The sequence below is a fragment of the Somniosus microcephalus genome, chromosome 28 (assembly GCF_052327205.1).
Source record: "Somniosus microcephalus isolate GS21.2 chromosome 28, FLI_Smic_1.0, whole genome shotgun sequence".
NCBI lineage: Eukaryota > Metazoa > Chordata > Chondrichthyes > Squaliformes > Somniosidae > Somniosus > Somniosus microcephalus.
In genome coordinates, this window is record NC_141014.1 from 4,132,050 (window position 1) to 4,150,483 (window position 18,434).

Below are 18,434 nucleotides of genomic sequence, written 5' to 3' on the forward strand. Positions count from 1 at the left end.
CTCAGCCCCAGGACATCGCTGCAGGAGTTCCTCAGGGCAGTGTCCTAGGCCCAACCATCTTCAGCTGCTTCATCAGTGACCTTCCCTCCAACATAAGGTCAGAAGTGGGGATGTTCGCTGATGATTGCACAGTGTTCAGTTCCATTCACAACTCCTCAGATAATGAAGCAGTCCATGCCTGCATGCAGCATGACCTGAACGACACTCAGGCTTGGGCTGATAAGTGGCAGGTAACATTCGCGCCACACAAGTGCCAGGCAATGACTATCTCCAACAAGCGAGAGTCTTAACTACCGCCCCTTGACATTCAGTAGCATTACCATCGCCGAATCCCCCACCATCAACATCCTGGGGGGTCACCATTGACCGGAAACTTAACTGGACCAGCCACATAAATACTGTGGCAACAAGAGCAGGTCAGAGGCTGGGTATTCTGCAGTGAATGTCTCACCTCCTGACTCCCCAAAGCCTTTCCACCATCTACAAGTCAGGAGTGTGACGGAATACTCTCCACTTGCCTGGATGAGTGCAGCTCCAACCAGTACCTTTAACTTAAAATGTAAATCACAAAGTTTTCCCCAGTTCAGGCTGCACAATCTTAAATTGAAATGAACATACTCAACAACTATATTCACACTATCATGCTCCTTGGAAATCCTGATCCCTGTAATGGGTTAGGAACTCAAAGTGCCAAATGTTTATGTTGTATTCCGTGGTCACGGTCCCAAGGAACATTCACACCCTTTAAATCAGTTCAAGACCAAAAACATGATTCAAAGCATCTCAAAAATAATCCACGTGTGTATACATACATAGAGAAAACAATTAGCAAGTTTAAAACAGCATATACTTGTAGAAAAGACATTAATGTTAAAACTATTTTAGGCATTTTAATCAAAGACACGACTACAGAGAGTGTTGCTTTTAGCTGTGTTAAACATTCGTAGATCAGTAAACTTCCACACATTCACACCCACTTTCACACAGACTGCCTAGGGTTTCTGCTTCCCCTACCAAGGGTGTGCACGACCCTACCGATTCTTCCACGTATGGGTGGATTGTTACTGTGTTTATGCTCGAGGGGTTGGCTACCTTTCAATAACTCGATTACAACCAATTGGTCCCCTTTTCCCTTTATGTTCGCCCATTTTTAAACCTTTAACTCGAGTCCACCAAGGGCAGCCAGTGTTAGTGGATTTCTTTCCGCGGTTACTGCAGCAATAAAGGTTTGTTAGACCTGCCCCAAAAACTTCAGCGTAACTCTGGCCGAATGGTTTTAAACAACAAGCTTCAATATATATTGACTAATAACATTATTGTTCTTATACAACTGTTCTACAGTATTACATTAAATGACATGCAATTAATACAACCTGGTTTCCCCGCGGACTTCAAGGTGATTGGCTACTTCCGATTGTCTTGAGAGCTCGAACAACCACTGACCACTCGTCCTATAATTATACCCAATAAGTCGGGCTCTAATTACAAACATACTGGCCTTGTCCCTGATCGTATCTTGTTGTTATCCATCTGTTATCTATAAGTGTCTGGTTCTTGCAACTACAAGCTCAGTCTGTTCCCAAAGAAAACCTGTTATCTGTAAGCTCAGCTCGAATGTCAAGAGCCAGCACGTCACAAGGACATTTTAACTTGCTGTACACAGGCAGGGTCTGATGGGAAGATGGTCAACTGGAAATGGTCACTATTTTAACAGGCGCTTTACTTTGTATCTGACCCGTGCTGTACTTGCCCTGGGAGTGTTTGATGGGACAGTGTAGAGGGAGCTTTACTCTGTATCTAACCTGTGCTGTACCCTGCCCTGGGAGTGTTTGATGGGACAGTGTAGAGGGAGCTTTACTCTGTATCTAACCCGGGCTGTACCCTGCCCTGGGAGTGTTTGATGGGACAGTGTAGAGGGAGCTTTACTCTGTATCTAACCCGTGCTGTACCTGCCCTGGGAGTGTTTGATGGGGACAGTGTAGAGGGAGCTTTACTGTGTATCTAACCCGTGCTGTACCTGCCCTGGGAGTGTTTGATGGGACAGTGTAGAGGGAGCTTTACTCTGTATCTAACCCGTGCTATACCTGCCCCGGGAGTGTTTGATGGGGCAGTGTAGAGGGAGCTTTACTGTGTATCTAACCCCGTGCTGTACCTGCCCTGGGAGTGTTTGATGGGGCAGTATAGAGGGAGCTTTACGGTGTATCTAACCCCGTGCTGTACCTGCCCTGGGAGTGTTTGATGGGGCAGTGTAGAGGGAGCTTTACTCTGTATCTAACCCGTGCTGTACCTGCCCTGGGAGTGCTTGATGGGACTGTGTAGAGGGAGCTTTACTCTGTATCTAACCCGTGCTGTACCTGCCCCGGGAGTGTTTGATGGGACAGTGTAGAGGGAGCTTTACTCTGTATCTAACCCATGCTGTACCTGCCCTGGGAGTGTTTGATGGGGCAGTGTAGAGGGAGCTTTACTCTGCATCTAACCCGTGCTGTACCTGCCCTGGGAGTGTTGGATGGGACAGTGTAGAGGGAGCTTTACTCTGTATCTAACCCGTGCTGTACCTGCCCCGGGAGTGTTTGGTGGGACAGTGTAGAGGGAGCTTTACTCTGTATCTAACCCATGCTGTACCTGCCCTGGGAGTGTTTGATGGGGCAGTGTAGAGGGAGCTTTACTCTGTATCTAACCCGTGCTGTACCTGCCCCAGGAGTGTTTGATGGGACAGTGTAGAGGGAGCTTTACTCTGTATCTAACCCGTGCTGTACCTGCCCCGGGAGTGTTTGATGGGACAGTGTAGAGGGAGCTTTACTGTGTATCTAACCCCGTGCTGTACCTGCCCTGGGAGTGTTTGATGGGACAGTTTAAAGGGAGCTTTACTCTGTATCTAACCCGTGCTGTACCTGCCCTGGGAGTGTTTGATGGGGCAGTGTAGAGGGAGCTTTACTCTGTATCTAACCCATGCTGTACCTGCCCCAGGAGTGTTTGATGGGACAGTGTAGAGGGAGCTTTACTCTGTATCTAACCTGTGCTGTACCTGCCCCGGGAGTGTTTGATGGGACGGTGTAGAGGGAGCTTTACTCTGTATCTAACTCGTGCTGTACCTGCCCTGGGAGTGTTTGATGGGACAGTGTAGAGGGAGCTTTACTCTGTATCTAACCTGTGCTGTACCTGCCCTGGGAGTGTTTGATGGGACAGTGTAGAGGGAGCTTTACTCTGTATCTAACCTGTGCTGTACCTGCCCTGGGAGTGTTTGATGGGACAGTGTAGACTTAACATAATTAATATAAATAGAGGAAAAAGTACTAGAGAAACTAATGTGATTAAAGCCGACAAATCCCTTGGACCTGACGGCCTACATCCTAGGGTTCTAAAAGAGGTGGCTGACGAGATAGTGGATGCATTGGTTTTGATCTTCCAAAATTCCCTAGATTCTAGAATGGTCCCAGCGGACTGAAAGATTGCAAATGTAACACCGCTATTCAAGAAAGGAGGGAGAAAAAGCAGTGATCTACAGGCCAGTTAGCCTGACATCAGTCGTCGGGGAAATGCCTCAATCCATTGTTAAGGAAGTGGTATCAGGGCACTTGGAAAATCATAATATGATTAGACCATAAGAATTAGGAGCAGGAGTTGGCCATACGGCCCCTCGAGCCTGCTTTGCCATTCAATAAGATCATGGCTGATCATCGACCTCAACTCCACTTTCCTGCCCAATCTCCATATCCTTTGATTCCCCCAGAGTCCAAAAATCTATCGATTTCAGCCTTGAATATACTCAAAGACTCAGCATTCACAGCCCTCTGGGGCAGAGAATTCCAAAGATTCACAACCCTCTGAGTGAAGAAATTCCTCCTCATCTCAGTATTAAATGGCCGACCCCTTATAGGATATGGAGATCGGGCGGGAAAGTGGAGTTGAGGTCGATGATCAGCCATGATCTTATTGAATAGCGGAGCAGGCTCGAGGGGCCGTATGGCCGACTCCTGCTCTCATTTCTTATGTAGAGCGAGCTTTACTCTGTATCTAACCCATGCTGTACCTGCCCTGGGAGTGTTTGATGGGACAGTGTAGAGGGAGCTTTACTCTGTATCTAACCCGTGCTGTACCTGCCCCGGGAGTGTTTGATGGGACAGTGCAGAGGGAGCTTTACTCTGTATCTAACCCGTGCTGTACCTGCCCTGGGAGTGTTTGATGGGACAGTGTAGAGGGAGCTTTACTCTGTATCTAACCCGTGCTGTACCTGCCCTGGGAGTGTTTGATGGGGCAGTGTAGAGGGAGCTTTACTCTGTATCTAACCCGTGCTGTACCTGCCCTGGGAGTGTTTGATGGGGACAGTGTAGAGGGTGCTTTACTCTGTATCTAACCCGTGCTGTACCTGCCCTGGGAGTGTTTGATGGGGACAGTGTAGAGGGAGCTTTACTCTGTATCTAACCTGTGCTGTACCTGCCCTGGGAGTGTTTGATGGGACAGTGTAGAGGGAGCTTTACTCTGTATCTAACCCGTGCTGTACCTGCCCTGGGAGTGTTTGATGGGACAGTGTAGAGGGAGCTTCACTCTGTATCTAACCCGTGCTGTACCTGCCCTGGGAGTGTTTGATGGGGACAGTGTAGAGGGAGCTTTACTCTGTATCTAACCCGTGCTGTACCTGCCCTGGGAGTGTTTGATGGGACAGTGTAGAGGGAGCTTTACTCTGTATCTAACCCGTGCTATACCTGCCCCGGGAGTGTTTGATGGGACAGTGTAGAGGGAGCTTTACTCTGTATCTAACCCATGCTGTACCTGCCCTGGGAGTGTTTGATGGGGCAGTGTAGAGGGAGCTTTACTGTGTATCTAACCCCGTGCTGTACCTGCCCTGGGAGTGTTTGATGGGGCAGTATAGAGGGAGCTTTACGGTGTATCTAACCCCGTGCTGTACCTGCCCTGGGAGTGTTTGATGGGGCAGTGTAGAGGGAGCTTTACTCTGTATCTAACCCGTGCTGTACCTGCCCTGGGAGTGCTTGATGGGACTGTGTAGAGGGAGCTTTACTCTGTATCTAACCCGTGCTGTACCTGCCCCGGGAGTGTTTGATGGGACAGTGTAGAGGGAGCTTTACTCTGTATCTAACCCATGCTGTACCTGCCCTGGGAGTGTTTGATGGGGCAGTGTAGAGGGAGCTTTACTCTGCATCTAACCCGTGCTGTACCTGCCCTGGGAGTGTTGGATGGGACAGTGTAGAGGGAGCTTTACTCTGTATCTAACCCGTGCTGTACCTGCCCCGGGAGTGTTTGGTGGGACAGTGTAGAGGGAGCTTTACTCTGTATCTAACCCATGCTGTACCTGCCCTGGGAGTGTTTGATGGGGCAGTGTAGAGGGAGCTTTACTCTGTATCTAACCCGTGCTGTACCTGCCCCAGGAGTGTTTGATGGGACAGTGTAGAGGGAGCTTTACTCTGTATCTAACCCGTGCTGTACCTGCCCCGGGAGTGTTTGATGGGACAGTGTAGAGGGAGCTTTACTGTGTATCTAACCCCGTGCTGTACCTGCCCTGGGAGTGTTTGATGGGACAGTTTAAAGGGAGCTTTACTCTGTATCTAACCCGTGCTGTACCTGCCCTGGGAGTATTTGATGGGGCAGTGTAGAGGGAGCTTTACTCTGTATCTAACCCGTGCTGTACCTGCCCTGCGAGTGTTTGATGGGACAGTGTAGAGGGAGCGTTACTCTGTATCTAACCCGTGCTATACCTGCCCCGGGAGTGTTTGATGGGACAGTGTAGAGGGAGCTTTACTCTGTATCTAACGCATGCTGTACCTGCCCCAGGAGTGTTTGATGGGACAGTGTAGAGGGAGCTTTACTCTGTATCTAACCCGTGCTGTACCTGCCCCGGGAGTGTTTGATGGGACAGTGTAGAGGGAGCTTTACTGTGTATCTAACCCCGTGCTGTACCTGCCCTGGGAGTGTTTGATGGGACAGTTTAAAGGGAGGTTTACTCTGTATCTAACCCGTGCTGTACCTGCCCTGGGAGTGTTTGATGGGGCAGTGTAGAGGTACCAGGTGCTGTACAAGCTGGTGAATCCCAGCAGGTACTGTGCAGTTCGTGGTTATTTTTCGCAATTGAATGCTCGGAATCCATCGGTTAATGAAGGTTAATTTTTGCAGGTTGGATGAAGACGGGAAGGTGCTGACACCTGAGGAACTTCTGTACAGAGTGAGTACTGGGGCGGTGGCGGAGGGTGCAGAGTGAGCATAGAGGCGGGAGGGGGAGGTGATCAGAGTGAGTACTGGGGGTGTTCCTGGGCAGGGAGGGGTCTGGCAGGTGGGCAGGTTCTGGATGAGGTGTTCTAAGAACAGAAGAACATAAGAAATAGGAGCAGGAGTAGGCCAATCGGCCCCTCGAGCCCCTCAATAAGATCATGGCTGATCTGATCCTAACCGCCAATCCACTATCACAGAACCATCTCCTGAATCTAACAGAATTAGACACACGCAATAGGAGCAGGATCAGGCTACACGGCCCCTGGGCCCGCTCCGCTACCCACAGGGCCATGACCGATCCGAACCTAGACTCATGTCCAAATTCCTGCCCGCTCCCCATAACCCTTAATTCCCTTTACTTCTAGGAAACTGTCTATTTCTATTTTAAATTTATGTAATGATGTAGCTTCTACAGCTTTTTGGGGCAGCATATTCCATGGACCTACCACCCTCTGAGTGAAGTAGTTCCTCCTCATCTCAGTTTTGAAAGAGCAGCCCCTTAGTCTAAGACTATGCCCCCTAGTTCGAGTTTCACCCATCATCGGGAACATCCTCCCCGCATCCACCCGATCCAACCCCTTCACAATCTTATATGTTTCAATAAGATCGCCTCTCATTCTTCTGAACTCCAATGAGTAGAGTCCCAATCTACTCAACCTCTCCTCATATGTCCATCCCCTCATCCCCGGGATTAACCGAGTGAACCTTCTTTGTACTGACTTGAGAGCAAGTATGTCCTTTCTTAAGTATGGACACCAAAACTGTATGCAGTATTCCAGGTGCGGTCTCACCAATACCTTGTACAACTGAAGCAATACCTCCCTATTTTTATATTCTATCCCCCTAGCAATGAAAGCCAACATTCCATTGGCCTTCTTAATCACTTGCTGCACCTGCATACTAACCTTTTGAGTTTCGTGCACCAGGACCCCCAGATCCCTTTGTACTTCAGCACTTTCCAGTTTCTTGCCATTAAGATAATAACTTGCTCTACGATTTTTCCTGCCAAAGTGCATAACCTCACACTTTCCAGTATTGTAATCCATCTGCCAAATCTCTGCCCACTTGCTTAGCCTGTCTATGTCCCCTTGCAGGTTTTTTATGTCCTCCTCACTCACTACTTTCCCTCCCATCTTAGTATCATCTGCAAACTTTGATATGTTACACTCGGTCCACTCCTCCATATCGTTAATATAGATTGTAAAGAGTTGGGGACCCAGCACTAACCCCTGCGGAACACCACTAGTTACTGATTGCCAGTCTGAGAATGAACCATTTATCCCAACTCTCTGCCTTCTGTTAGATAGCCAATCCTCTATCCATGCCAGAATATTACTCCCAATCCTGTGATTTTTTATCTTAAGCAGTAATCTTTTGTGTGGCACCTTGTCAAATGCCTTTTGGAAGTCTAAATACACTACGTCCACTGGTCCCCCTTTATCTACCCTATATGTTACTTCCTCAAAGAACTCCAGCAAATTTGTCAAACATGACTTCCCCTTCATAAAACCATGCTGATTTTGTCCTATTAAATTATGATTTTCCAAATGTCTTGTTACGGTCTCCTTAATAATGGACTCCAAAATTTTACCTACCACAGATGTTAGGCTAACCGGTCTATAGTTTCCAGCCTTCTGTCTACTGCCCTTTTTAAATAAGGGTGTTACATTTGCAGTTTTCCAGTCTGCCAGGACCTTTGCCGAGTCCAGGGAGTTTTGGAAAATTATTACCAATGCATCCACAATCCCTACCGCCACTTCCCTCAAGACCCTAGGATGTAAGCCATCAGGTCCAGGTGATTTATCTGCCTTGAGTCCCATTATTTTACCAAGTACCACTTCCTTAGTGATTTTGATCGTGTTTAGCTCCTCCCCCCCCTTTAGCCCCCTGTTTGTCCAGTGTTGGGATATTCTTAGTGTCTTCTACTGTAAAGACTGATATGAAATATTCATTCAGTGTTTTTGCCATCTCCATATTTCCCACCATTAATTTCCCGGTCTCATCCTCTAAGGGACCAACATTTACTTTAGCCACCCTTTTTCTTTTTATATAACTACTAGCTGGGGAGCCCCGCGTTGCGAGGGCAATTTTGGGGCGCTTGGTCTCCCTGCCCCTGTGTGTCCTCCCTCTCCCTGTCATGTCCTCTCCCTGTCCTATCCCTCCCTCCCCTCCTCTCCCTCCCCTCCCCTCCTCTCCCTCCCTCCCACCCCTCCCCTCCCCCACTCCCCTCTGTCCCTCTCTCTGGCCCCTCCCCCTGCCTAGCGCCTGAGGTCCGGAGCTGAGGTCCCCCGCGTATCGCGCGGCTGATGGACGGCCGCTGTGGGCGGGCGGGCGGCGCATGCGCGGTCAGTGCGGGCGGCGCATGCGCGGTCAGTGCAGGCGGTGCATGCGCGGTCAGTGCGGGCGGCGCGAGCCCCCCGCGATTTCCCGAGGCTCGCCCCCCCCCGCGATTTCCCGAGGCTCTCCCCCCCCCCCCCCCCCCCCCCCGCGATTTCCCGAGGCTCTCTTTCCCCCCCCCCCCCGTGATTTCCCGAGGCTCTCCCCCCCCCCCCCCCCTATTAATTTGTTATTTAATTCCCTAACACATCATTAAAATGATTCCCTAACACACAGAAAGTGTGGGGGGGAAAATTGTGAAAAATCAAGATGGCGGCCACTCACCTCGGTTCAGAAGGATAAGGCCCGCCCACACACGCACCGATTGGTCGACCGGTCAGGTCACCGAAGCGTAGGATTGGTCAATTGTCGAGTCACTCGACACTCAACTGTCGGAAGGAACCCGCCGTCCGATTGGTGGACCTCGACGTCACACGGTCGCTAATGAGATGCTAATGAGCGGAACGCTGAACGTTTTTGGGATACCGCGGGCGGGATTTTTGTCCGGCCGAAACGTAAATACGCCAAGACCGGTCCGGAATCGCAAGCTTTCTTTTGAGGCGACGCGCGCGTCGGTACGCTCTGTAACTTTCAAACGTATAGAGAACGGACGGACAGACAGACAGACATCGGGACAGACAGAAGAGCCGCTTTATATATATATAGATAAAAACTCTTACTATCTGTTTTTATATTTTTTGCTAAATTACTTTCGTAATCTATCTTCCCTTTCTTAATCAATCTTTTTGTTATTTTTTGCTGTCTTTTAAAGTTTTCCCAATCTATCCTCCCACTAGATTTGGCTACCTTATATGCCCTTGTTTTTAGTCAAATACTATCCTTAATTTCTTTACTTAGCCACGGATGGCTGTCTTTTCTTTTACACCCTTTTCTTCTCAGTGGAATATATTTTTTTTGGAAGTTGTAAAATAACTCCTTAAATGTACGCCACTGATCATGTATCGTCTTACCCTTTAATCTCTTTTCCCAATCCACACTACTCAATTCCGCTCTCATACCTTCATAGTCTCCTTTATTCAAGCTCCTTTACTCAAGTCTCCCCGTGTTTGCGTGGGTTTCCTCCGGGTGCTCCGGTTTCCTCCCACAGCCCAAAGATGTGCGGGTTAGGTTGATTGGCTATGATAAATTGACCCTTCGTGTTAGGGGGATTAAATACGTGGGGTTACGGGGATAGGGTGTGATATGTGCCGGTGCAGGCTCGATGGGCCGAAATGGCCTCTATCTGCACTGTGGGGTTTCTGTGATTCTTAGCACGCTTGTTTGAGATCCAACCTTCTCACCCTCTAATTGAATATGGAATTCAACCATGTTATGGTCACTCATTCCAAGGGGATCCTTTACTAGGACATTTTTAATTAATCCTGTCTCGTTACACAGGACCAGATCTAAGGTTGCTTGCCCCCTGGTCGGTTCAGTTACATACTGCTCAAGAAACCCATCCCTAATACACTCAATGAACTCATCCTCAAGGCAGCCCTGCCGAATTTGATTTGTCCAATTAATATGATAGTTAAAATCCCCCATAATTATAGATGTTCCCTTATTACAAGCCTCAACTATTTCCTGATTGATACTCCGTCCAACAGAGTTGCCACTGTTCGGAGGCCTATAGACTACGCCCACTAGTGTTTTTTTCCCCTTATTATTCCTTACCTCCACCCAAACTCTTTCATTATCCTGATCTTTTGACCCAATATCATTTCTCTGTATTACAGTGATTCCTTCCTTTATTAACATAGCCACCTCACCTCCCCTTCCTTCCTGCCTGTCCTTCCTGATCGTTAAATAACCTGGTATGTTTAATTCCCAGGCATTGTCACCCTACAGCCATGTTTCTGTAATGGCCACAAGATCATACCCATATGTAGTTATTTGTGCCATTAACTCGTCTATTTTGTTACGAATGCTACGTGCATTCAGATAGAGAACTTTCAAAGATGTTTTGTGACACTTAGTTCCTGCTTTTGCCCTTTTTATTACTTTACCTTTTACTCCATACCTTCTGCCCCTTCCTGACACGCTCTGGTTTTTAATTTCCCCACTGCTACCTAAGTCTATGACCTTCTCTGTTGTCATTTTTATTATTTGCTCTCTCGGAACCTCCCCCCCCACTAGTTAGTTTAAAGCCCTCTCTACAGCCCTAGTTATATGATCCGCCAGGACTCTAGTCCCAGCACTGGCCAAGTGAAGCCTGTCCCAACGGAACAGCTCCCTCCTGCCCCAGTACTGGTGCCAGTGTCCCAGGAAGCAAAACCCATTTCTCCCACACCAGTCTTTGAGCCACGCATTTAACTCTCTAATTTTATTTGTCCTAGCCAAATTCGCTCGTGACTCAGGTAATAATCCAGAGATTATTACCCTTGTGGTTCTGCTTTTTAATTTGGCCCCTAGCTGCTCAAACTCCCTCAGCAGAACCTCCTTCCTTGTCCTATCTATGTCGTTGGTACCAACATGGACCACGACAACTGGATCCTCCCCCTCCCACTCCAAGTTTCTCTCCAGTCCAGAGGAGATGTCCTTAACCCTGGCACCGGGCAGGCAACACAGCCTTCGGGACTCTCGCTCTCGGCTGCAAAGAACTCTATCTATCCCCCTAACGATACTATCCCCTACCACTACAACATTTCTTTTAACACCCCCCACTTGAATGGCCCCCCGCTCCCCGGTGCTGTGGCCAGGTTGCTCATCCTCCCCGCAGTCCCTGTTCCCATCCTCACAGGGAGTAAGAGCCTCGAACCTGTTGGACAAGTGCAAGGGCTGCGGCTCCTCCAACACTACCTCCTGGATCCCCGTACTTGCCTCACTTCTCGTCACACTATCCTGACCCTGGCCGGTTCTGGGCGGGGAATGGTTGATGGAGAGGGGGGTTTCTGGGCAAGGTCGCGGGTTCTGGACGGGGTTTGCTGGGCGGGGAAAGGTTCATGGAGAGGGGGGTTTCTGGGCAGGGTCGTGGGGTCTGGACGGGGAAAGGTTCATGGAGAGGGGGGTTTCTGGGCAGGGTCGCGGGGTCTGGATGGGGTTTGCTGGGCGGGGAAAGGTTCATGGAGAGGGGGGTTTCTGGGCAGGGTCGCGGGGTCGGGACGGGGGAAGGGTCTAGGTGGTAGTGGGGTTTTCTGGGCAGGGGGGGACAGGTTCTGGGCTGGGCATCCGTGGGATTAAGGGAGGTTGGCGCCCAGGATTGTGACTATTGAAAGTGTGTAGAACAATCAGACCAAAATGCTGCAAACAGGTCAATCAGCAAGTGGAGGCAGGAAAAGAAAGGTTATTATTTCAGACAAAGCCCTTCGTCAGAACTGAACAGTGACAGACAAAGAAGAATTTTGATAGAATCTGGAATAAGAAGGAGGGAAAAGACAACACACTGCAGTCGCTGCAAGTCACCTGCTTGAAATAAAAGCCGGAGATTGTTCGAAAATCAGCCAACCATAGAATCATAGAACTCGTGCTTTATATAGGTTTAGCTAACTTCCTGGCTTTTGTACTCTATGGCCTCCACAGCCCTCCGGGGTAGAGAATTCCAAAGATTCACAACCCTCTGAGTGAAGAAATTCCTCCTCATCTCAGTTTTACACGTCTGACCCCTTATGCTGAGACTATGCCCCCTAGTTCTAGACTCTCCAGCCAGGGGAACCAGCCTCTCCGCATCGACCCTGTCAATCCCCTTCAGAATCTTCTATGTTTCAATCAGATCACCTCTCATTCTCCTAAACTCCAGAGAGTATCGGCTCAATCTCTCTTCATAGGACAACCCTCTCATCCCAGGGATCAATCTAGTGGATCTAAGGCAAGTATGCCCTTCCTTAAATAAGGAGACCAGAACTGTGCACAGTACTCCAGGTATGGTCTCACCAAAGCCCTGTACAATTGCAGTCTACAGTTTTCTTCCTCACTGTCAACCACACGGCCAATTTTTGTATCATCTGCAAATTTCTTGATCATGCCTCCTACATTGATGCCTAAATCATTGATGTATGCCACAAAAAGCAAGGGACCTAGTACTTGAGCCTCTTCTTTTAATTTAATACTATTGTTAACTTCTTTCGTTAGCCATGGATGGATCACTTTACCCATGCAGTTTTTATTTCTCAGTGGAGTGCATAGTCATTGAGAATTTTGGAATATTTCTTTCAATGTTTGTCATACCTTTTAATCTTATTTCCCAATCTACCTTAGCCAACTTGCCCCTCATACCTATTGACAACCCTTTTACTGTTAATATGCCTTAAGAAGACCTTTGGATTCCCTTTTATGTTAGCCGCCAATCGCTTCTCATACTACCTCTTTATGCCTCTTATTTCGTTTTTCACTTCTCCTCTGTACTTTTTATATTCAGCCTGATTCTCCTGATTATCAAACTGACATCTGTCATACGCCTCCTTTTTCTGCTTCATCCTACTCTCTAACTCCTTCATCATCCAGGGAGCTCTGGCTTTGGTTTCCCTCCCTTGCCCCCTTGTGCGAATGTACCTAGACTGTACCCAAACCATCTCCTCTTTAAAGGCCACCCATTGCTCCGTTACACCTCTGCCTGCCAGTCTTTGACTCCATTTTACCCGGGCCAAATCTCCTCAATTCTCTGAAATTAGCCCTCCTCCAGTTAAGTATTTTTATTCTAGATTGCTCCTTGTTCTTCTCCATAACTAATCTAAACATTATGATACCTATTCCCGAGATGCTCCCCCAATATGACAATCTCCACTTGACCCACTTTATTTCCCTGGACTAGATCCAGCAATGCCAACCTTCCTCGTTGGGCAGGGAACTTACTGATCAAGAAAGTTCTCCTGAATACACTTAAGAAATTCCTCCCTCTCTCTGCCCTTAACACAATCACTGCCCCATTCAATACAGGAAACTTTGTGCTATCCGGCACCGACGGGACCGAGCTGTTGCCGTCCCATCAAAACTGCCGGACAAACCAGCGCTAATGTTGAAATATACGGAGATTTTGAGCTCCGTATCTGGCAACAAACCCTGTTGCTTAGCAACAGCTTCTAAACAGTCGGCCGTACCTTGCAAGCGTCTCTGTAGCTTAGCAACAGCTTCAGCGAGACCTTGCAGAGCCTGACTGCTGGAAAAAAAAGCAATGAAAAGAAAAAAAACCTAACGAAACGGCTCCTGATTTTTGCCAGTGGCTCGAGCATTCCGGACAGTTAACCTCCGGATAAACCAAAGTTTCCTGTATTGGTGTAGTTAAAGTATTTCATTATCACTTTCTATAGTTCATGCATCTCTCAGTAATTTCCCTGAAAATCTGCTCTTCGATCTCCTTCCCACTATTTGGTGACTTATACAAAATACACGAAGTAGCTGAATAACTCCTTTATTATTTCTTAACTCCAACCAAATAGATTTTGCCTTTGACCCCTCAAGGTCATTCTCTCTTTCTAGCTCTGTAATATTTTCCTTTATCAAAAATGCTACCCCTCCTTTTTTTTTCCTTCCCTCTGTTTCCTGAATACCTTGTACCCGGAATATTAAGCATCCAATCCTCATCTTTTTTGAGCCAGATCTAAGTTATCGCCCCTACATCATATTCCCATGTGGCTATTTGCTCCTACCAACCTTATTAACCACACTTTGTGCATTTACACACATGCCCGCCAAATCTACCTTAGACCTCTTTTATCAGTTCCTCCTGATAACTGGACAAGGAGCAGATAACTAACTGGAGGAGGAAATATTTTCTATGATCCCACCTAATTCTGTATTATTTCTAACTCTGTCTCTCACAGTCCTCTGTGTACCTTGTTTCTACTTTTTAATATTACATCCTCGTGCCCAACCCCCTGCCACGTTAGTTTAAACCTACCCCCAGAGCACTAGTTAACCTGTCCGCAAGAATATTGGTCCCAGCTTTGTTCAGGAGCAACCCGTCCATCTTGAACAGGTCCCTCCTGCCACACAACTGGTCCCAATGTCTCAGGAATCTGAAGCCCTCCCTCCTGCACCATGTCTCTAGCCATGAATTAGCCTGCCATATCCTCCTATTTCTACTCTCACTAGCACGTGGCATTGGGAGTAATCCAGAGATTACTACCTTTGAGGTCCTGCTTTTTAACTTCCTCCCTAGCTCCTTAAACTCTGAGTGCGGGACTTCAACCCTCTTCCTCCCTAGGACATTGGTTCTGACACGGACCACGACTTCTGGCTCTTCCCCTCCCCCCACCCCCGCAGAATGTTCTGCACCCTCTCCATGATGTCCCTTACCCTGGCACCAGGGAGGCCACATACCATACGGGACTCACGGTGGTAGCAGAACTGCCTGTCTGTCTCCCAGACTATCCAATTCCACAATTACTACTGTGTTCCTACACTTTGCTGTACCCCCCGTGCAGTCCTTTGCCTCACGGTGCCTGGCTCAGGACTGCACTCCTTTGACGTGTCATCATCCTCACTAGAATTCAATGCTGAATACCGGTTTGAGAGTGCCACACTCCCAGAGGATTCCTGTACTGCCTTTTCCTATCCTTCCGGATGGCCACCGACTTTGCTGTTCTGAACTCTATCTAGTTGTGGGGTGACCAGCTCCTGGAACCTGCGATCCAGGAAACACTCAGCCACCTGTATACCCTGCAGTGAATCCAGCTGCACCTCAAGCTCAGAATCCCTCAGCATGAGGTCGAGCAGCTGGAGGCACATTCTGCACACGTGGGCCTCTGGGACACATGGTGCAGGAATTACAGGCTACGGGTCGCAGCTGTCCCTCCATTCTTTAAAAAAAACCTCCTCAGGTGATTATTTATATAATTGCTGTTAACTAGGTCTAAATTATTTGAATATATTGTAGGTATTCGTGGTCACCGATGTAGGTATTGGACGAATTCCGACTTAATAATCGAGTTCGACTCCAGGAGAACAATCAAAAAGGTTTTTAATGCAGGAACAGAGGAATTCAAACAGGTTACAGAGCTAGGTACAGGAGAGCCATAAAATAGGTCTTCACCAGACGGAGACGCCACGAGGACCGAGTATGCAGTCCCGTGGACTGCGTGATGGCGTCATCGCGTTCTTCCCACGCTTGGGTTGTCACATGACTTGCGTGATGACGTCATCGCGTTTGCCCGCGCTTGGGACGGTCACGTGATATGCGACGTGACGTCATCGCATTAACCCGCGTCATCGCGTTCGCCCGCGCTCCCAAAGGAGGAAAGCCCCGCACCGGCTACATCGTTAAAGGGACACTCAGTAGTACCGCGACATGCGCCCCCCCAGAATTCGCTTTAACGGTCGGCGTCAAACGATGAGATGGTCTGACGAGCCTGTCCGAATGACTCCTGTAGTCTCGAGACGGAGACTGCTGGGTGGCTGACGGTCTGGCGGGCGGTCGTACTCGGGTTGGCGTAACGACGATGGGTGGTCGGTGGTCTCGGCGGTCATGCTGTCTCGACTTGGCGGGCGAGGTCCAAATATGTGCTGGTCGTGAGCGGATCCTTGCGTGCGTCGTAGCGGATAAAACGTATCCAGCCTTGCGAAGGACCGTGGCATCATGGCGAATAAAACTTATTCAGCCATGCGAAGGACCGTGGAAGCGTGTGACCTCTGTAGCCCGTGGTTCGAAGCGGGACAGCTGGCCGCGTCATCGCGACTGGCAGGTTGGGCAGACGCGGACCATGGCTCTGTCATTGTTGGGAAAAGGTCCCCAGTCTGACGAAATCTGCAGGAACGCCGAACGGGTGATCCAGGAGGAAAGAAACGTGGGTCTGGGCAGGTCGGTGAACTCGCCGACAGGCGAGCGAACTCTCCGGCAGTCGGGAACGCACGGAACGTTGCGTGCCGTAGTGCTACTACGGTAACACAGAAGAGAGTGAACCGTTGCTGCGTTGATCAATGATCGGTGATGACAGCAATTTTCGCGTGGCCGATCGCGGCCGCGGGATGCCTGTTGGACCCGTCCTCGATGGTCGCAGTGTCAGTAGATGTTTGCTTTTGTTGAGGGAAAACTGTAGAGGGGCGGCAACGCTTCTAGTTGTTGTTGATTTCGGTAGGGGGAAAAACTGCCGGGAGGGTGGCAACGCTTCTAGTTGTTGTTGATTTCGGTAGGGGGAAAAACTGCCGGGAGGGCGGCAACGCTTTGCCGTTGCGCCGAAAAGCGTGGTAGAAAAGACAGACCAGCAGGCTGACGGGCTGGTGCGGCGTCGGTGGGGGATGGGTCCTCGTGGTTTGCGAGGGGCGAGTCCTCGTGGGTTGCGAGGGGTGAGTCCTCGTGGGTTGCGAGGGGCGAGTCCTCGTGGGTTTCGAGGGGTGGTTTGCGAGGACTGAGTCCTCGTGGCCTCTCCGCAGGGGGCGCGCTCCGATCCTGTGAGCCCGTAAACGTGCTGTACCCGCGCTGTGAGGGTGTTATACTTGCTGTACCCGCGCTGTGAGGGTTGTTGAAGAGGCTGACGCTCCGAAAGTCGGTAGAGCTGTCGGAAACGGAGACCGTATCCAGATACGTGGTCTGCGCCGTATCGATGTTGCACAAGGCGAACGGGGCTTCTACCAGGATAAAGCACGAGGGCGGTTGTTGCTCCCAGTGTTGCGGTAGCTGAGCAAAACGGCTGTAGCTTCCAGGCGTGTTTCTTTCGTGAAAGACGTTCACAAAAAATCGGGGTCCGGCTGCGCTGCTTTCGTGAAAAACGTTCACGAGAAACGGGGTCACCGGGGTCACCAATGTAGATTGTAGGTATTGATGAGCTCCCGTTCTCACGTCATTGGTCACCAATTATAGGAATTGGTGTTCGGCGGTTGTTGTTCGTCGTGCCGTTCTTCTGTGAAAACGTTCACAGAGACGGGGTTCAGGCTGTGCGCTTCCTCCGTGAAAAACGTTCACGGAGACGGGGTCACCAGTTGTAGGTATTGATGAATTCCCGTCCTCATGTCGTTGGGTCACTAATTGTCGGTATTCGTGGTCACCGATGTAGGTATTGGACGAATTCGACTCCAGGAGAACAATCAAAAAGGTTTTTAATGCAGGAACAGAGGAATTCAAACAGGTTACAGAGCTAGGTACAGGAGAGCCATAAAATAGGTCTTCACCAGACGGAGACGCCACGAGGACTGAGTATGCAGTCCCGTGGATTGCATGATGACGTCATCACGTTCTTCCCGCGCTTGGGTAGTCACGTGACTTGCGTGATGACGTCATCGCGTTTGCCCGCGCTTGGGACGGTCACGTGATGTGCGATGTGACGTCATCGCGTTAACCCGCGTCATCACGTTCGCCCACACTCCCAAAGGAGGAAAGCCCCGCACCGGCTACATCGTTAAAGGGAATTAGGTAAGGGACACTCGGTAGTACCGCTACAATATTAAATTACACTGTTATTTTTCTGTTTGCTCCTTAAAGCGAACTAACCAAAGACTAATTATTTATTCTAGCTTAACAAGAACCACTGAGATCACTAAACACAGAACCTAAATATTAGATAACTAGATACTTATCTTCGATTCCTCGGGTTCTGCGGCTCCAGTCCTTTTTATGAGTTGGGCATGAGAACTGCCTTCCACCTTGCCACCGAATTCCTACTACAGGTAGACTATCCTTTATCCGAACTTCCGAAAACCTCTAAAAACCGAAAGTTTTTTCGTTCAGCGTAAGTCATGCGCACGACATGACCAGAGTGGCGCACGACTTACGCTGAGCGGGGCAGAGGGTCACAGAGTTCCCTCCTGGGTAGGAGATTGCAGGCCGAGCCGGGCAGTGTGAAGGAGGTACCGGGAGAGTGAACCCAACAATACAGCGGCCCGTCCGATATTCTTTTCTCCCCCCGACCCGAACCGAACCGCGGCCCGTCCGATATTCTTTTCTTCCACCCACCCTACCCGACCCCCGA

General features: G+C 49.3%; 1 protein-coding gene across 1 annotated transcript in view; it reads left to right on the top strand.

Moving 5' to 3' along the window:
- Nucleotides 1-18,434, top strand: part of sgsm3 (small G protein signaling modulator 3) — a 210,122-nt gene that overhangs the window by 180,842 nt on the left and 10,846 nt on the right. Inside the window, exon 15 of the mRNA XM_085969415.1 lies at nt 6,127-6,175. Coding sequence (XP_085825541.1) covers nt 6,127-6,175 — 49 coding nt within the window. The remainder of the gene's footprint in view (nt 1-6,126; nt 6,176-18,434) is intronic.